A 21,250-nucleotide genomic window follows, 5' to 3' on the forward strand; every position below is an offset into this window, starting at 1 on the left:
ATCACATCCTTCCCAACCTCAACCTTCCCTAACACACCATTTTAGGAACATCATGATGGACATGAGAATCTACTTTTCTTATCATTATTGTGTAAGTGCTGCTGATTTTTATTCTAAATAAATCTGGAGGGAACATGACAAATCACTATGTCATAAATGTCAGTGACTTTGGCTTCTACTACTGGCCACTTTAATTTATTACATTTAAATTTCCAATTATTAGGCTGAGATTGTCTCTTTTAAAATACTCTTGTGATTACAAGAAAGAACAAATATTTTCTGCCTTATATTTCAAATGATCACTATTTTATATTAATCAAGTATGAGGCTGCATGCAGCGAAGTTCTGATGTGCTTTTAATTTGTCTTTTAAGTAGGCACAATGTTTTCCTTGGCTCTACAATTTATTAGCTATTTGATTAAAAAACTGCTTTACTGAGATATAATTCACATACCATATAATCTGCCTATTTAAAGTATACAATTCAGTGGTTTTTTTTAATCCTCACTCAAGAATATTTTTTTCCATTGCTTTCCAGAGAGAGTGGAAGGGGGATAGAGAGAGAGAGGGGCATGGGGAGGGAGAGAAACATCGGTGTGTGATTAGTTGCCTCCCACATGCACTGACTGGGGCCGGGGATTGAGCCTGCAACTGAGGTACATGCCCTTGGTGGGACCTCAACCCGGGACCCTTCAGTCTGAGGGCCGACTCCCTAACCACTGAGCCAAACTGGCCAGGGCTTCAGTGTTCTTTACTACATTCACAAGGCTGAGCAACTCACACAGTCTAACTTTAGAAGTTTTTGTACCCCTAAAAAGAAACCTTGTCCCTGTTAACAGTCACTCATTCCTTCCCTCTACCCCCAGGCTTAGGAAGCACTAATCTACTTTCTGCTATAGATTTGTTAAATTGGCACTTTAAAAAAAAAAAATCTTATTGATTTCAGAGAGAGGAAAAGAGAGGGAGAGAGAGAGATAGAAACATCAATGATGAGACAGTCATTGATCGGCTGCCTCCTACACGCCCCGACTGTGGATCGAGCTCACAACCCCGGGCATGTGCCTGACCGGGAATCGAACCCTGATCGCCTGGATCCTAGGTCAACGCTCAACTACTGAGCCATGCCTAGCTGGGCAGGCACATATTTTTGAGCAAAATCATTTCATAGTCTAATTCCATGGTTAACCAATAGCTTATTTTTCCATCATTAACCAATAATTTAATCATAATTAACTAATTAGATTCATACCTAATCTCTTGATTTTAGCTAGCACTTTTTGTGAAAAGTGAAGTTGATGGCCTGGTGGGAACTGTTTTGTTATTAAAACTGCATTCCCAATAAGTACTAACACAACAGATTTAGCTTCCTTTCTGCTAGATATGTTCACTGAGTACTCTATAAAGTTTTTAAGTTAAATGATAAATGCATCAGGAGCTTGCTCTTTAGGAATTCCTACGGTGAAGTTGTTTGTAAAGGCTAACCTTTTAGGTACAACCCACCCACATGCTTCTCAAGCACAGAAAATTAGCTGGTCTGGCTCGTAGGTAAGTTTGCTTGAGGGATTTTCTGTTTTAAAAATATTTTTAAATGAAATTTATTGGAGTGACATTGATTAATAAAATTGTATGAGTTTCAAGTGTACAATTCTATAATACACCATCTGTATATTGCATTGCGTGTTTACCATCCAAAGTCAAATCTCCTTCCATCACCATATAGTATTTTCTTTTTGGTCCTTGTTGCAATGATTAATATGTGGCAGTGAACACAGCTTCCTTCTTGAAGGTCATGACTCCTTTGCACAGGGCTGAGAGGGGTGGTTTCAGCACAGATTCACTGCTGGTGTGTGACAAGTTCTGGGAGTGAGAGCTTCACTGCCCATGTACATGTGTGGCCTTAGCGATCATCACAGAGCTTTCCATAGAAAACAGCATGTCTGAAAATGGATATATTTTTCTAGCCCCTTGTAGTCACCAACCAGGCAATGGTTTTCCTATCTTCACACCAGATAAATCGGTGGGCTGAAATGGCAGAATCTGAGGCACATCCACCAAGGTGAAGAATCAGTCATTATGTAGACAAAAGGGTGAATCTGGCTAGGCCTTTTCCCAGCTCTGCCCTGACCCAATGCTTGGACCACCAGAATCCTGTCTGCAGAGCAATATGACTTTCACTTTTTCACAGTACTTTCTGTTTTACAGAATATGTTTGTAGATGTGTTTCATTTAGAACCTCATTGTAATCCTGTGAGGTAGGTAGGGTGAGTCTGCCATTTTCCAGATGAGAAACCAAGTGTAAGAAGAACTTGCTCAAGGTCATTGCTAGGTGTCAGGACTGGGACCTAGTTGAAGGCCAGTCTCCATGAGAGCAGCCCTCTAGAGAGGCCGTACATATACTCCAGCTGTGCTCAGGAAGATTTTGAAACATCTTTTTTGGTATACCTTTAAAATCTGTAGTACACCTTTTACTACCCTCAATAAAGGCAATTATTTCAACTTCTAAGTTAGTGGTTCTCCAGCTAGAGTGCTTCAGAATTGCCTGGAGGGCTTGTTAAAACGCAGATTGCTGGGCTCCACCCCCAAAGTTTCTGATCCCTTAAACCTAGGGTGGGGCCCGGGATTTGTTTCTAATGAGTTCCCAGGTGATGCTGATGTTGCTGGTCCAGGGCTCACTTTGAGAGCCACAACTCTCAGGAATTTATTTCTGGAAGGAGTGAATCCTTAAAAACCAAGTCTAGTGATAAAGGTGGTGGATCATGCTAGGGAATTCCATGATTGGCAAAAACAGTGGGCAACTATAAAGCACATTAGCTCTAATGGAAATTCAAATAAAAAGCTCCCCTGAAGGTTCTGAACAATGGCAGTTTGACTGGACTAAATGTGAAGCTTCCCACCGTAACTCTGTTAAAGGGGAGCAGTCTTGGAAGTGTGCTAAAGAATTCTTGTCGTGAATGTTTAGCCCATGTGTGAGATGTTCTTGATCAACCTTTTTACCAGCTTTAGAAAAAGAGAAGAAGCCACAAGGTGACACCCACATTAGAGAGAATCAGTATTAAGGAATAATTAATAACTATCGATAGCAGCTGAACTAGTCAGGCTGGTATGGCTGGGGTCCTTCCTATGCTGCAAACACGACGGGTGTGGGAGAGAAGGGGAAGACTCTGACTCTTCCTACCTGGACTGTTCTGTTGAGATTAGAGTAGAGAAGGTGAAAAGATCTAATTTCGGATGCCAAAGATAAACATGCAACATTTTATGGGGAAAAAAATTCCAGCAAAAAAGAAAAATGAACTACATTAGGTACTTAAGCTGGGAGTCAATCCTTCATGTCACAGCAGGGAAAAAAGAGGCGGGGGACTGCCTAAATATTGGTTCTAATTTTATTTTAAAATCTACATTACATTAAACTCTCCTTGTACTCCTCTTTAATTTACAGCAACTGCTGACACAAATTGGTGTGCCTTCTCTTCTTTGACATCAGTATTTCTCTTGAATTATGCATTTCCATCTGGAATGAGGTTTATGGGGCTAAAGCCCTCTTTCATTTAGATGGATGAAAACAGAGAGGGGTCGATGGGGGGTCAAGTAAAAAATCAATTGGGGGGTGATATATGTTCATGGCAGCATTCCGCTGCCCAAAAAGAGCATAAGTGGTATTAAAATATGACACTGGTCTTTCAATTTTCAACATATTGATTAAAATTCAGCTTACTAGAGAATAAGAAAAACTCTACCAACCTTCATCCCAGAAATGCCAGATTCTCCATTTATTGGTACCCAGAAGTATTTAGCAATCATTTGTAAGAATACAGATGATCATAATAACTGTTTCACTTTGATTTGATCTAAAATTGAGTTAAAGGCAAAAAAAAATCTTCGGCTTGCTACCGCGTTTCGCCCATTCCAAGCCACATGAATGTATGTGGTCGTGGTGTTCTGCCTCTGCGCCAGCACCATGGACTGACCAGGCTCCATTACTGGTGACACGTGGCTCCTGGATCAAGCCAGCCAGTGGTCCATATTGACAGAGGTCATCTGCTGGATCTGTCTGGGCCTGCCTCAGTGTCTCAGGGGCTACTCTCAGCTTCTGGGTTTGGGTGGGGTCTGAGCTGGCCCGTCGCACCAGTGTTGAAATGGGGCATTTTGACAAGCTGTTCTGAGCCAGCACTTGCATCAACATGGCCATGTGAAAATGTAGACATATTATCTCAATATACTAAATACCATGCAGAGCAGGCATCTCCTCACCCACCCCATTTCTCACCTCACCCTACCCTCCGCCCAAGTCTGGGCTTCACCCTATAAGTGATCCTCAGCCATCTCTGAAAACTCCATTTTAAACCTTCGCCCATCACCCACTCCACCCCAGGAGCGGGAACTGACGGTAAGGTAAAGCTCTTTGCTTTGTACATTACTTGATAGTTTAGAAAAATGGAGAATTTTATGTTTTAGTTATAACAATTTAATGTAAAAAATGTTCCTAAATCAGTATGGCCACAGGAAAGCAGCTCTGTCATAATGCTCTTTGGCTGAAACTGTGCCCAGCGGCCGTGTCTCGATGCTACTTTGTCTCCAGCATAGCTCCAGTGTGACCAGTGGTTGGCCAGCCTGGAAAGCATGTGAGGGTCTGCTGTCGACCTGGGATTCAGCCCTGTTCTGGCAACCTGCGGGCCCGGAGCCCAGTGGGCAGCCCCTGTCCCTCTTCAGCTTCCGGGGCAGGGCAAACGTGCTCAGCAGGTGGCATCTCAGTGACAGCCCTCACTGCTCTTCTGGCTGGCTGGCCACAGAGAATGGCCTGCGGAGACTTAAAACATTGCAAACCCCATTCTGGCCAAAATGTCTGTGGTAGATTAATTTATTCTATTCTTTAAAGAATTCCATTATTAATGAAAGAGAAGTAGAATCCTGAGTATGAGCTAACACTGGAATAAAAAAGGCCCATTCTTCAGGCAATATTAATGGAAGCTTTGTATATAAATAACTTTATATATTGGCGAATAAATGGTACTTAAAACTAAAATGTCTGTTAGTGATTCACTAGGTTCCAAAGACTGGCCTTGTCTTCTGTGGTCAGCGATCTTTCTTCTTTGTGACTCCACTACTCTAGACAGAAAACAGTTAATTCAATATGATTTAGTATCTCACAAATGATCCCGCTAAAATATTTTCTGCCAAATGTTCATCTTCTAACAGCTGCTTTTTTTTTTTTTTATTTCAGTGAGAGGCACTTGAAATAAAATCATTGTTCTTTGTGAAAATTGCATGCTAAATAATATAGAGCTACCAGATTATTAAACAGCAAAGGCATTTGATAATATTAGCACCAACCACAGGTTCCACTTCTGCTGATGCACAAAATTTTGAGTAATTAGTCATTGCACAATATTGTATTTATATCCTTTTTGCTTGAGCTGTTAGGCCACAGAACAGGCAGGCAGTTGCTGGTATGAAAGGGTTCTCTGGGTTATTTATAATGTGCTGCTTCCTTACAGTTGCTGCTTTACTCTTGGGTCCTGGGCCAGGTCTACACTGTACAAATGAAAGAAGGAACTGAGTGATTGTTCTGTGAGTCTTGCTGCTGAAAGCTGGTGTGGATGATTCACAACAAACTGTGTGCGCCTTGGCTGGAATACCTGGTGTTTCTGTCTATGCGACTCAGATTCACCACATGCTGGCTCATTTGTCACTTTATCAGGGGAGAGCGTGTAGTTACGTGAAGGTTGTGCTTCTGTCAGGAGTAAGCTAGTGTTTGTGGCACAGGTGGGAGGGCGAGATACAGAACTCGCATTATGTTGCAAAAGTGTTTCCTTCAAATATTATTTACTTTAAGTGCAGGATGAATTTCTGCTCCAAATGTTTCTCTGTTGCATGGATCAGTGATTCCCCAAAGAGGCAGCCAGGAATGCCCAATGGAAAGGCCCAGAGGAATCACCAGAGCATCATTTAATTTTATTTATTTGTTGTAAATTACTTCCTGTGCCATCTGCAGAATCACTGATGATATAAGCTGTTTCTAGTGGGAGTAGGTCTTAGCTCTTAGGTGAGTCAGGGCTCAAAAAAAAAAAAAAAATAAAAAAAATGCAGAGAACCACTGAGACTGGTAGAATGCTGTTTCTTTTGACCATGAAATAAGCATCTTACTTAGGCCCCCCCAACCTCCACCTTTTAAAAAAGGAAATGAACTACCATTGTGTCCTCTGAATTCTTAAGAGTTCTTCAACCCACTTCTCAACATCCCCGTTGCCACCTCTCTGGTCCAGGCTGCCACAATCTCACCAGATCAATGCAAGAGTCTCTGGACAGCTCTTCCTGCCTCCAGTATTCTAATCTCCAATTTATTCTTCACACCACAGCCGGGGACTGTTTCCTGTCTCTTCAATTAGGATCTATCTAGGCCCACAGAACACCAAATCTAGACTTAGATTTTGCTGTATTGACTTTTGCTATGGTTGAAACAGTTGTTTTTTTCCTCTGCATCTTACCACCACCCCTCTCCTCTACCACCATTGCTCTTCTTTTACTCTCTGGCCATATTTGAGTTCTGAGGCAGGGCCAGGGATCCCAGGTATCGTTGGGAGTCCCTAAGATATACAGCCCTAGGCACATGTACATGCACATCCGGTTCTGGCTAAAGGACAGGACTTCAGGAAAATGGAAAAAACAGCTTTGTACTTGGCCCTGTTTCAGTTCCTCAAAGTGAGGATGACATTTCTGGTAAGCAGTTACAATTAGATTTTTAGAGCCCTGGGTTTTCAACTGATCACACGCAGGATTAGGAAAGATAATTTAAAATACTTAATTCTGCCCGATTAGCTAGTAAATGAGGTGATCTGCTGAGGTGGAAGTAATGCAATAGAGCTAATATGGCCCCCCCCAGGGCACGGCAGATGCCGTGTGATTGTCCGTCAGACTCTTTAGCAATTACCTTGTCCTCTGTCCTTTCTTTACAGTCAGAGAACTCTTTGTTGTCTTCATCTTTTCTGGCAGCCAGGGTCAGCAGAGTTTGCAGATATCACGTCCATTTATTGACATCATTCCTAAGGTTAAGAGGGCTGTTTTGGAGCATCACTGGGGTTTACTTTATTTTATGATGCCAATTTCAGAGATGTCATTTACCCTCTGTAACTTATTGTTTTTGGCCTGACCTTTCTATGACTGCAGGCAAAACAATCTAAGGATATGTTTTAAAATGGGAAAGTGGGTAATTATTTTGTTTTCAAATCATTAAAAGAGAGCGTTTTTATCTGAGATTTATTCTTTTCCTTGGCATATGCAACGTAGAATTTCAGGAAGATAAGGAATCTTGTGGATCCTCTAGTCCCCTGAGAACAACACTGAGGCTCAGTGAGGCTTAGTAATTCTTACACACACACTAGTTTACTAGTTAACTTTCTCAGAAGGAACTAGAACTCTTTCATTATTTCAGGAGGGCCTGTTAATATATGCCAAGCATTGCTTTAATCATTGTGGTTGCCCCAAAAGAACTCTGAGCTGAACCTTGAGGATGGCTACGAGTTTGCTAGGCAGCGAAGGAAGAATGTTTTTTCTTTCCTTAAACTATAAAGATAGTTTTGGAATGCTAAGAAAAGAGGAATTACCTTTCCCCAGCCTCTCCAGTTAGCCCTTCAGGCCCCGGTTTAAAGAAGTGTAATGAAAAGATGACTTGGTTGCAGTCTCTAAGAGTGGCACACCTCTCCTCTAGGTTTGGTCATTTAATGACAAGAATGAATGAGCATGATCTTTGCCAGAACCTGTGATATCTGGACTGGCATGGTCCTGCCACATTGCCATCCATACAGTTCAGCTCCTTGCCCTATACAGGAAGATGCTGGAGTTGAATGGGAGCGGGACCTGGGTTTCCCTCCAGTCATGTACAGAGCCAAAGTCATATCCACTCTACGTAATGGTGAGTGACGCAAGCTCCTGGTACATGCTGCCTGGTACTCCCAGCTGATCCAGGGAAAGTGAACGATCAGACACATAGGGACCTACTAATGAGAAATAACATATACTGAGGGCTTATGTGTGCCAAGCACTGTTTTTAGGGCTATACATGGGTTATTGCATTTACATGAGGCTGCACTGTACTGCACAAAGCAAGCAATGCCTTTGCCAGATCTGGCAGCTTCTGAAGATCGAGATAAATGGAGCAATTATAAAGGCCTCTATCATGACAAGTGACAAGGAAGTCAGTGCTCAAGGCCAAATAGCAGCCTGAAGGCTAGGCAGATTGCCACCAAATCAAGAGGCCGAGTGATGCAGTAGAGAGTACATGGGCGTTAGAATTAGATAGACAGACATTTCACACTAGTGCAATAATCTTAAAATATTACCATGCTTAAATCTGTGTAGCTCCCACTATGAAGTGATTATTCTGTGCAACCATGAATGCAAGATGGCAAAGCCCCTACCCTCAGGTTGGAAGGACTGGAGTGAGGCCATAAGTGCCGTCATTTTGAGGCTGAGATTCAGACGACACAGAGATGGGAAGAGACACATCTGTCATGTCTTCCAAACTGAGTTGAGGACATCTGCAGCTACTGCCACCATCTCACTCTAGTACGACGGGAGAACAGATGTAAAAATAGAAGTGATACATCCAACTATGAACACCGAGGAGACTGAATATAGCTGTCTGCAGAAGCACCGGCAGAGGACGGGAGCGGCTCCTAGGGCAGGCGTCTGCCTCCAGTGGACCAGGTGCCAGCCAACCGAAGATGTTTCCACCGTCCATCCCATCCTGATTTCCTTATTTATTTAATTTTTCCAGCTTTATTGAGGTATGATTGGCAAATAAAAATTGCATATATTTAGGCTGCGCAACATGATTTTTAAAAATGTGTATATGGTAAGGGATTAGGAGGGGAAAAGCAAGAAGGTTCCAAAGGGACTGAGAGCAGGTAGTACCCTCTTGACAGAAAAGTGAAGGAGACATTTGTTCAGAAGAAAATGCCTCCCTGGGAGTTCCTCACCTCCCCGTGGGAATTATCTCCTCTTTTTCAGACTTATGAAGAGGCTGCACGGTTGTGTGCAGAGCAGGCAAGAATTTTAATAATGAGAGTGCTGGGTGAGAAATAAGGGCTGAGGGAGATTCTACACCCAGAAAATAACTACCCTTTTTTCCTGCATCACCTCCACTCTACTGGGGGGACACTGAGAGCCCGTTCAGTAGGTTCAGCAGGGCAATTACATGGAAGATTCCTCCCCTCAGAGTACCCATTCTTTAGGGAGGTTCCTAGATAGATTGCTCTGTTATTTTTTTTTTTTTTTTTCCTTTTTTCTTCTAAATTGAGATATCATTCATATACCATAAAAATCACCCTTTAAAAGTACACAATTCAGTGGTGTTTAATATATCCACAAGACTGTGCAAACGTCACCACCCCAGGACATTTTCATCACCCCACAGAGGGACACTGTACCATCAGCAGTCACTGTCCATTATCCCCTCTCCCCAGACACTGGCAACCGTCAATCTACTTTGTTTCTATAGATTTACCTATTCTGGATATTTCATACGAATGGAAGCATATAATATGTGGCCTTGTATGTCTGGCTTCTTTCACTTAGCATAGTGTTTGGATGTTCATCCATGCTGTAGCATGTATCAGTATTCCTTTCTATGGCTGAACAACATTCTATTATATGTACTGAAAGTGTTCAGAACAGGCCTCCCTAGATGTGCCACTTGGGCATGTGAATTTTTTTGAGCTGAAGGCAATCAAGACCCTGTGGGCTCATGAGAAAATTTTATCTCTTCCTTAAAGAATTTAAATTTGGGGCCTTGCCCATAATAAGAGTTATCAGAAATAACTTTTTGTGACTTATCTATAGGGCAGGGCAAACTTCTAATTACTGAGCATCATCCTGCAAATGACCTTCCTCCCCTCTGCAGCCCTGAGGTGCTTACCTCATTCTCAGCCTGTGTGTACCTCATTTTACCTCTCCGTCTTGGAACCTCTCGTGTATATGGGGTCTCTGACTCACTCATGTATGTGGGGTTCCCATACATATGTAATTAATTTTGGTTCTTTTCTCTTGCTACTCTGTCTCGGGTTGATTTAATTATTAGACCAGCCAGAGGAACCTAGACGGGTAGAAGAAATTTTCTTACTCCCCCACAGTATATACCACAATTTGTTTTTTCATTCATCTGTTGATGAAAATTTGGGTTGTTTCCAGTTTTGGTCTATTATGAATAATGCTGCTATGAATATTCATGTATAGGTTTTTGTGTGGACATATGTTTTCATTTCTCTTGGGTATATAGCTAGGAGTAGAATTGCTGGGTCATATTGTAACTAACTCTAAATTTAACTTCTTGAAGCTTTCCTAGACTGTTTTCCATAGTGGCTACACCATTTTACATTCCTACCAGCATTGTCTGCAGGCTCCAGTTTCTCCACATCCTAGTTAGCACTTGTTATTACCAATTTTGATTACAGCCATCCTAGTGGGTATGACATGGTATCTCATTGTGTTTTGTTACTTAAAGAGAACCAGAGCCATCCACAGACACAGTTTAAAAAGACAAGACTTAAAGTGTAAATGTCCCATCTCTCTCCACAACCATTTTCATGAGGCAAATAATTCAAATTCTTTTAGTGGTTTCTTCTGGTATTTATCTTCTATTTCTGGTAATAGGCTTTATACCATTATTTTAAAAGTCGGTTTTGGATATTATCTCTTGACTTCCAACTATGGAAGATGAGCATTTAGTTCTCTTATCTTCCCCCAATGACACACAAATACACACTCACTTTTTCTTTCAATCTTCACAATATGATTATAATCTCCATTTTTGGTTAAATCAATAATTGGCCCTTACATTGTTATGACTATGAATTCATAGTCATGTGGTGTACTAAGATTATATTTGCTTAATCATGCCTTTTCCCCTTAGACTCTTAATGATCTAGAGGAAAAAATTTGCCTCTTTTAAAAAATGCCCTCAGTTTTCTCTTCATATTAATTACTACTTCATTCTCAAATTCTGCAAGAAAACTAAAAATCTCTGGGCATATTCAAACATGAATATTGCACTATTTCTTCCTGACCTTTATTTGTTTTTTCTGGGAGACAGTTCTCCCAGAGCCCTGCACTCACCTGCCCTCATCCGGACTGAATGGCCATGGGCTTGCTGCACAGCCGCTGTCCCGGAGGGAGCTTCCTTCATCACCCTTGACCGCATCATGCCTGGCTCCTCTCCTACGTTGCATTGCCTGCTGCCTAGATCCCATATCTTTGGCTGCCTTAGTTTTATCACTCAGTTTACAATAGCTTACCTTCCAGTAGCTTCTTCACTGCTCTGTTCTTTCATTACTGTATCTTTTGTGTTAGATATTTTCTAGTGGACCATTTTAATTCCCTTGTTTATTTTAGTGTTTTTAAAAAAATGTTATTCTTGTCCCAGTGACTGCACTGGTGATTCCAATGAACACCTTAATTGAAAACAACCCAGTTATAACTAAATACCGGCTTACTTCCGATAGCACACAGAGTTGTTTATTGGTTCCCTCTTGCTACCATGGCACGAAAGTTGGTAGTTGTGACACAGCCCGTGAAGCCTCAGACTTTACAATCCAGCCCTTTATAGGAAAGACTTGCTGATCCTGATCCAGGGCCCTGATCTTCCTGATCCCGTTTTCTATCTCCTGCCTCTGAGCATTAAGCAATCTCTTCCTTCTCTGAACTCTCACTGTGTTTCATGTTTCCGAAACCTAAACACTAACTGCAAGTGCTAAGAAACCAGATGAAGGGGCACAAACAAAGTGAAAACTTCCTTCGTGTGCATTGCTATATTTAAGATGCTCAAAGTTGTCATCCATCGTGATCTACGAAATCTAATCCTTCTACAGGAAATTACTCTGAGGAGTATTACCACTGATTTGAATTTGAACACTTCCCAGAGGGGTTTCTTCATCATTTAGTCCTAGGCCCAAACAGTGCACTTCTACACCAGTGCCCCCTAGGCTTGGGTGGTTTTGTTTGACCAGCATCCACTTCCCATCCTCTGATAAGAGTTCCTTGATTTTTTATTTGACACCAGAGATGGGGACATGTTGTGGGGCACAGTGTGGGCAGGAAGCTGCCAGGGACCCTCACCCGGAGGGGCCTGCCTGAGCCCAAAGCCCACTGCAAAGCAAGCGGAGCCGACAGGGAGAGAGTGCGCGAGTGCCAGTGACGTGGCTTAGACTCTGCATTCTGCCCTACTCTCGAACTTTCTAATTATATGCACCAAGTAAATCCCTTTTCCTGTGTAAGCCTATTGGCATTGTGCTCAGGGGCTGCTGAGCAAAAGGAGTCATGCCTGACACAGATACTGAAGCCGAGTCTCAGCTGCTGCTGGGAACCCACAGGCCCAGCGTCTTCACGGGACCCTTTGTTTCATTCTTAGCGAGAGAAGATGAAACTCTTCTGCTTTAGTTCAGGACCTGGATTAGTTTTAGTCTAATGCAGGATCAATTTAAGAACTAATAAGGAACCTTTCAAATTCAGGTTACTGTCCATCTTGACAAAACCAGAAAACTAATGGTTTCACAAATGATTAAATATGAAGAGAACAGCTGTGTACAATTTATCACATGCCCGACAGAGCACATCTGAAAGGCAGTGACAATGTAATTTCACGTTATAAAGGCCTGCCTTGTACACATCTATTTTTCAAAGCACATTCATATCCAAAACTTCATCAGGTCCTCTTAGGCTTCTTTTTTGATGAATGACCCATATTTTAAAGTCTTTTTTAAGCATAAAAACCAAATCATTTTATAAATAATTATACAGCAGTTTCTTATAAATAAAAATTCTAAACTTTTTATTCTTTATCTAGTCTCTTGTTCCTGACACGTACTTTTCTAGTCAGCTCTTCTGAAGTCGAGGCCATAAGGAGATCGCTTTTGTTCCCCTAGCTGTAGAGGAGCCCAGAGCCTTTTTCTCAACTTGTTTCCTTTTCACCCCTGCCCAGGACCTAATATTTACTGGCATATAATAGGTATTCAATAAATATTTATTGAATAAATGAATGAATATTGGTAGTACAGGTATAATTTTACTGATATTCCAATTTTATGATGAGAAAACTGAGGCTCAGAGAGCTTAAGTGACTTGTAGAAAGTTCTAGTGGGTTGGAGAGGGATTAGGATATGGTTCTCCTGCCCGGTTGTGTTTCTTTTCTACCATATCACCTCCTGGAGCTGTTACTTCATTATCCAAAAATTGGAGTGCAGCATCCTAGTAACTAAACGATGATTTCAAGGGCCAAAACCAATTGTGAAATTTAAAACCTACCGTGGTATCCACAGCCTTGACTGTCTCTGTGGGAATGTACTTTGGAACAGGCTCTGACTGTGATAGCATCACACATCCGGCAGCGCCCAAGGTGATGATTACGACCTGGCAGCCCCTTTCCACGAGCACCAGTGCGGCCTTCCCGGCGTCGGCCGGGCCGCTGACCGCGAGGCCGGTTAGAATCTCCGCCTGGAATGCACACAGTGAAAGGAAAGTGCTGAGGAAAGAAAACGGGGTCCACTTCCACATTAGATTTGTTTTTCTAGAAAATGTCTCCCTTATTTTGCACAACCACCGATGCAATGGAGAACTTTGATAGACACTAGCTCAGAAAAGTAAATGTAGCAAAATGTTAACAACTGTTTAGGTGAAGAGTATATGAGTAGTCATTGTATTGCTCTTTCAGCTTTTCTGTGTGTATGTACAACAGTTTTCATAATCAAGAGGTAAGGGGACAAAGAGAATCCTACAAAATAAAGAAAGGAAAGGGGGAGGGAGGAAAGGAGAAAGGAAGGAGCCACTGCCAATGATTTTGAAGATATAAATCATACCTGTGAATTTCACATGTAAGGGTATAATTTCTCTAGGCCTCTCTTGGGCCATAATGCCTTTCTCATATTACTAGTTGCAGCGTTCCATGTTTACGCACCACCATTTTTTGGTGTTTTTTTTGGTTAATTTTCACTGGAGGATATTTTTTTTCCATTGATTTTTAGAGAAAGTGGAAGGGAGGGAGGGGGAGAGAGAGAAACATTGATGTGAGAGACACACATCGATCAGTTGTCTTCTACAAGTGCCCCAAAAGGGGTGGGGAATCTGCAGGTATGTGCTCTTGCCTGGAATCGACCCCGTGACCCCTTGGTCTATGGGCCGACTCTCTAACCACTGAGCCAGACCGGCCAGGGCTCTCTGTTTTTGCTAGAGAAGATAGAAGCAGAGTAGGAGAGGCACTGATATGCAGCAGAAAAAGCAGTGCCATGACATTCAGGCCTCCACTACTTACTAAATGACCTTTCCCAGTTATGTACGATTTGTAAAAGGAGGGGCTTGTGCAGGATCAGTGGTTCTCTCCAAATATAAAAAGGTCTCTGGCTGAAGTCGGGGTGAAGGGCTGTAGCTCTGCTTCATCATCCCCTAGGCACCCCTCCAGCATCTCTGAGGAACCTCTATGGTTCTGAATAGGTGGTGGAAAAATCACTGGACTAGATGAATTAATTATATGATACTTTCTGACTCAAAAAGTTTATAACCAAATTCTGATTTTTTGGTATTACAATTTAACCATGTACTATCTCTTCGGGTGCTTGCTCTGATTATGTCCAGATTAACCCTGTTTGTTGCCTATAAATCACCCCACAGTGTCTGTCCATTCTGGGCTCCAGTTTTCCTAGTAGCACAGGTTTCATTAACTTGCACATGTCCTCCCTTACCATCTTTTTTTCAATAGACCCTTTCACTCTGAGTTGGTTATGCTTTGAGGTCACTTTCTTTTTTGTTTTCAAAAGTTTTTCATTGGTCTTCATCTCTTTCTCTCTCTCTCATCTTGAAACCCAGCTTCCATATTGTGAGGAAGCCCAGGTTGCAGGGAGAGGCCATAGGTAAGTGTTCTGCCAACAGCCAGCATCAGGTAGCAAGCATGTGAGTGAAGGAGGCTTCAGATGATTCCAGCTCTCAGCCTTTCAGTCTTCCAGGCCCCAGATACCGTGCAAGAGACAAGCCATGTGCCCTGTCCCTGTGCCGATTCCTGATGCACAGAATCCGTGAGTGACAATAAATAATTACTGCTGTAAACCACTAAATTTTGGGGTAGTTGATTGTGCAGCAGTAGATAACTACACACATGGGCATAGCTGCTGGAGATACGACAGTGACTAAGACAGGCATAGCTGTACTCACAGGAGCAAGAATTTAGCGGAGAATGCAGGCATATCAAGTAACGTGCGCGGTGATTAGTGCCTCGAGAATAAGCAAAGACTCTGTGGTACCTGGCAGGGAGGTCTAAGGCAGTTTGGCAGCTGAGGGTGATCTAACCTCTTATTGTGCAAGGGCCGCTATCTCCCACAGTTCCTTTTTCCTAATACAAAGCCTGGCCCTGGTGTTGCTCAAAAATATTGCGTAGTATGCTGTGGTTGTTCAAATTAGTTTCCCCTGGCAGTCTTCTTTCTTATTTACTTTATATTCTAAGAGGTGAAATTAACAAAGAGGTGGGTTAAGAAATCCTAGATACCATCATTCAGCCTTCAAACCAAATGGAAAATTACAGCATAGTTCATTAATTACTAACTTTGTCTCTCTGCATGTTGCATTGTATAGTATGTATGTCCTGCCTCCCAATGTGGGTGAGAGCTCTGGTCTAAAACTATCTCTGGTCTAAAACCTATGAAAGGAAGAACTATTAAAATTGCCTTCTTAAAAAGCTTCAGAATGAATGGGACAATATGAATATATTCCTGAATGGAGTGGCCTCAAGGTCTTCTTTCTATGGCACCGAAGGAAAACATGTCTGTCCACCAGTGCAGTCACAGGATGTTCCCAGTAAATGCACCAGGGGTTGTCTGGTATCAGGATTGCTAGATCAAGTACAGGACGCCCAGTTAAATTGGAATTTCAGATAAACAACAAATAATTTTATAGTGTAAGTACATTTAGTATGCTTATCTGAAATTCAAACTTAACTGGGCGTCCTATATTTTTATTTGATAAATCTGGCAACTCTAATACTAATTGGCTCATAGAATATGGGATAATTAAAAAGGAAAACAAAACACCAATAGTGTGAGGGCAGGGAGGGCACTAGAATCAGCTGAGGTTTGATAAATCCGGTATTATGGGGATGACTCAGGGAATCCTCCCCCCTCCCCAGGACTCACTAATTTCCTTCTCCACTGTCAACTGAAAAGTCTATTTTCACTGGGCCCAGGAATTCACATGCAATCAGGCTGATGTGATTAGTCCTGCTTGTTTGCTTCATCCACTTGCATGGAAGTCTTTGGTTTCTCATGGAATGAGCAAAACCGTCTCTCCTTACCTCACTTTCATTGCAGCAGAACACATCTGAGAGCGTGTAGAAGCGGGGGTCCAGGTCCGCAGTGGCAGGAGCTGGGTTGAACAGTGTTTTCACTGCAGAGGGATGGGAGAGGGGGTCAGTGGTTGTCGCTTTTACTGCGCTGCAGTTACAGACATTCAGCAGGGAAATCCCCAAGCACAACCACTTCCCCGTTAGATGAAAAACCAGCTTAGTTATATGAAACCTCAATCTCCAGGAGAGCCTCGTACAAACTCATTTCCGTGTGCTCTGCTTTTCTCTTCACAACATTTTAGCTTCAAGGGTGAGCACCAGCCTTTACAACGAAGGGGATTAGAGTTACGGCCAAGGGCAGCAGGAGGGCCGGAGGGTTAAAGGAGGCCCCAAAGGACATGCACGGACGTAAACATTCAGGCCGGCGGCACTGTGTGGGCTCCTTTAAGTGCTCAGCTGCAAGGCCAGTTCATAAATCCACTTTCCAAGGAAGAAAAAAGATGATAGAAAAGAAACAACGACGAGCTCAGTTTTCCCGGTAGGCCCAGTCAGCGGGCAGCTCACCACACAGGCCTGTCTTGAACCCCTGTGCGCGCTTCTAAATGTGTCAGAAGCACTCACGCGAGCGCAACTCGCAGGGGCGCTGGCCTTCCCGGCTGCTGAGCCACCCAGGAGCAAAGGGAGCCGCTGGGAGGCTGGGAGCGGGCTGGGAGGCTGGGAGCCGGCCGGGCGAGGGGACCAGGAGAAGGGGGGGGCAGGGACAGGGCAGCCGAGAGCGGGGCAGCCGGTACATTTCCAGAGGACGAAGCGAGCATCAGGGAGATGAGGGCACAGTCTAAGGCCATCACTGGCCTTGGGTACACTGGATCTCTACTGGGGTCCTCCAGCGCTAAGTCCACGGTTTGACCGTCTCTAAAATAGTTGCCTCTCTAGGCCAGGACTCTGTCCATAGCAACACAAGCCCCCAATCCCAAGTTATAATATTTAAAAATAGCCAGATTGGTTGGCCCTCTTTTCCTCTACCCACGTCCACTGATTTATGGGTTTAGCACCCCAGTTTACCATAGAGTAAAATCCTCAGGGACTCCTCCAGAACAGTGGTTCATAAACTGGGCTGCACATCAGCATCACCAGGAGAGCTTAATAAAATGCATGATTTCTGGGCTCCACCTCAAACCCACTGAATGAGAATTTTGGGGGGATGTGCACATTGACAGGTTCTCCAAGCGGCTCTTCCGCAGCTCTCTTGGCACTGATCAACTCCACAGTCTTGGGGGATGCTTATCAGCATGTGGCTAAAGGAAACTGCCCGATACTTCTGTCTGGTGAGGCCAGACAGTCTGCTTCTGCACCTTCCTTGGTCTTAACATTTTTGTTTGGTCGGTGGATCTTGTTCAGTGGTTTACGGGATAATACTCTTCCCACAGTTTCGTTATTTTAGAATCCAGAATGTCCACCCATGGAAATTCTATGGTATATTTTTGGCTGCTTATATTTTTGCATAGGGTTATTTGTAGCTAAAATTAGAAATGGATGTAAAAGCCCTGTGTAAACTGTAAAGTGTTGTACAAATGTAAGGGATTATTACTGTTGTTATATTGTCCTTTACACACAGCCCGGCACCCTTGCCTGTCCACCCATCTCTTCTGCCTTATGTTGGGAGTTTTTAGCCTGGCAACAATCTCATTGGTTTTCCTGCTTTTCCAAGGTCCTAGCGATGTCAGGTATGCATGAAGGCTCCCACTGCCCAGCATCCTAACGTCCCCATTTACTTTTTAGGTTCTCAGAACAAACACGTTGTTCCCTATTTTCCTTAAGCATTGAGTTGAGACACTATTGCTCAACTACACCTACCATCCTCAAATCTGCACTCAGAGCATTTGAGCACAGGGTAGAGCAAGCTACCAGTACTGAACAGAGTAGAGCCATTCTTATAAAAGTTCCATTTCATCTCAAAAGATCCCTGATCCAGCTATTCCTTTTCTAAACCCCTCCTACAGAAGTACACAGGCATCCAAAGATATGGTACAGTGACGCTCATTCAGCTCTGTTTGTAACAGAAAAAACCAAAAAGAAACCCAAGCATCAAGCAGAGGACTGGCTAGAATGTTATGACGTGCACATCCAATGGAACACTCTGCTGCTATTAGAAAGAATGAAGCAGATCTCTCATTTGTCACAGAAAGATTTCTATACTTTATAAGTGAAGCAGGCAGTTTTGTAATAAAATCCAGAGTATGACACCCCTATTTTTTTAAACAAAACAAATAAGACATAACTATATGTGTATTTATATTCATATATTTACATAGAAGAGAAAAAAGTCTTTAGAGGTTACTCATTAAACTAATACGTGATTAATTACAAAAAGCTAATGGGAAAAAATCTGACCAGATTACCTGCTGTACATCATGCAAAGATATCATTCTTAAAACATATAATATCCTACATCAAAGACAGGTACAGTGTGAATGAAATGATGTCGTATCTGGGTTTTGCTTCAAAACAGTCCAAGGCTACAGTAGGGGGTGGAGAGTTAGGGTGTAGATGAAACAAGATTGGTCATGTGTTATAACTGTCAAAGTTAAATGATAGTATATATGGATTTGCCATACTGTTCTCTATAAGTCCGTATATATTTAAAATTTTCCATAATAAAAACAAACTTTAAAAAAAACTATTGGCTTTTTTTTTGAATCCTCACCCGAGGACATATTTCCATTGCTTTTCGCAGAGAGAGGAAGGGAGAGAGAGAGAGAGAGAGAGAGAGAGAGAGAGAGAGGAGAGAGAGATTCATGTGAGAGAGACACATCGACTGGTCGCCTCCTGCATGCGCCCCAACTGCGGCTGGGGATCAAGCTTGGATGGAATCGGACCTGTGACCCTTCATTCTGTGGGCCAATGACCTAACCACTGAGAAAATCTGGCCAGGGCCCATATTGGCTTATTATTTTTAAATATTGATTTTTAGAGAGGAAGGGAGAGGGAGAGAGAGAGAGAGAAAAACACTGATGTGAGAGCAGAACCTCAATCAGCTGCCTCCGGCACGACCCCTACTGGGGATCAAGTCTGCAATCCTGGCATGTGCCCTGACCAGGAATTGAACCAGCAACCTTTCGGTACACGAGACAACATCTAACCAACTGAGCGATACCAGTCAGGGCTACAATTTAATTTAACCATCAATAGTGTATAAAAGTCAATCCAACCTCACTTTGTTGTATTTTACTAGGGGAAAGCATTCTTATCAATAATAACTGACTATATAGGCTTAGAGTCTGGCTAGTAACTAAATTTGGGGAAAAAGTGAAAATGCCATAAAGAAAGGAGTCTCTTTGGCTCATGCTACCATAAGTAAGCATAAATACTTCACCATGATGAGAAAAGCAAAGAATTAGTACAGTAGATGTAGTTAATCAAAGAAGAATTCGAATGTGTAATAGACAAGATGGAAAAAAGTGACATCATCCTGGAACCATGTGAAAGGAACACAAGAAGTACAATGGAGTGACTTGGGCTGCAGGGGTGACTGATAGCACGCAACAGTAATTATTACCCATTTCAACACAAGATGGAGTAAAACCCTGGGTGTCCTCACAGCATGTCAGTGGCTAGCACAGTATCATCAGCGAGGAACTGGTGAGGCTGAGGGAGGAAGTTGTGTAAGTGCAAAGACAGGAGTGTGAGGCAAAAGCTCTTAAGGATGTCACCATGGAGGGCAGTGGCTGGCAGTTAAGAAGGCCCTTAACCAGCTCAGAGAAACGGGGGAGAAAATCACCCTAAGCAGAGAAACTGTGGGAAGGCTGGAGTGCCCAGAACACTGGCTTGGCAGCCTCTCACTCTAGGGGTTCTTTTCTGTGACTCGAGCAGCAAAAACTCAAAGTTTGGGCCACACGCTAGACAGTGTTATTGTGCAAGCCCAGGTAGCCAGCCAAGAGGTTTTGTTTGCCAAATGGGAAAGGACTAGAGTGGCATTAAAGGGTATTTTGTGTCCTGCCTAGAATTTAATCTTGGCGATTTTACAATCTCAATTATTTATAATTGTTCCTGTAATGTTTCATTTGCTTTGAAATGGATATAAAGACCAGAACCAACATGCATAATTTCATCACAAGCAGCTGCAGCACCAGCCCTGCTGTGGGGCTACCTCACAGCCTCGTGACCTCGAGAGGAGGGCGGCTCTAGAGGGTTACCAATGCATTTTTTGATGTTGCAGGTTCTGTCTCTTTAAAATCACTGCTTTTGTTTTGGTAAACACAGCAAGAGAATCCCGAGACTGTATATACAAAGATGCAGGGGCCTTCTTCCTTATGTTAACAACTGATATATAATCTAGTTATACAGTGTGCTTAATTCAAACTCCATTACTAGTTCAGTAGTACAGATAAGAGCTGTCATAATAAACCCACAGATGATGATGATGATAGTTGTACCATCTTTCTTGTAAATGGAATAATGCTGATTAGCATGTATGCAGCCTGGTGGGCAATGGGCAGGACATTCAGTGCTCACAGCAGATCTTTAAGCTTTGCCTGCTCTGCTCTGCGATCATTCCATTCACACATCATCACGTTAAAGAGCTGTGAGAGCTCTCAGCCCAGTTCTCTTGTTTCACAGAAGAAACTGAGGCCCAGAATGAGGAATGGACTGACTTCCTGATGACCCCCGTTTGCTGAGTGATTGATTCTGAATTCAAAGCCATGCTTTCTGACTCCCAAACCAGTGCTCCTTTCACTGTACTAGTCTTACTTAAGAATGAAGATACATTAAATTCACACACATATGCACACACACACACACACACACACACACACACAGCCAGTCTTGGTAAAGAGTCTCAGCTGGGCTGGGTCTGGCTGGTAACTACCAAATGGGGACCAGCTGAGCTCTGGACAGAGGAGCCTGTGTGCATGTGTGCTTGTGTGTGTGTGTGTATTTAAT

At 42.8% G+C, this 21,250-nt stretch overlaps 1 protein-coding gene across 1 annotated transcript in view; it reads right to left on the reverse strand.

Annotated features, from left to right (window-relative positions):
- RBKS (ribokinase) overlaps positions 1-21,250 on the reverse strand; it is a 57,613-nt gene that overhangs the window by 13,283 nt on the left and 23,080 nt on the right. Inside the window, exons 6-7 of the mRNA XM_087823908.1 lie at positions 16,319-16,410; positions 13,291-13,479 (exon numbers count right to left, since the gene is read on the reverse strand). Coding sequence (XP_087680034.1) covers positions 13,291-13,479; positions 16,319-16,410 — 281 coding nt within the window. The remainder of the gene's footprint in view (positions 1-13,290; positions 13,480-16,318; positions 16,411-21,250) is intronic.

Source organism: Miniopterus natalensis, chromosome 13 (assembly GCF_054644295.1).
Source record: "Miniopterus natalensis isolate mMinNat1 chromosome 13, mMinNat1.hap1, whole genome shotgun sequence".
NCBI lineage: Eukaryota > Metazoa > Chordata > Mammalia > Chiroptera > Miniopteridae > Miniopterus > Miniopterus natalensis.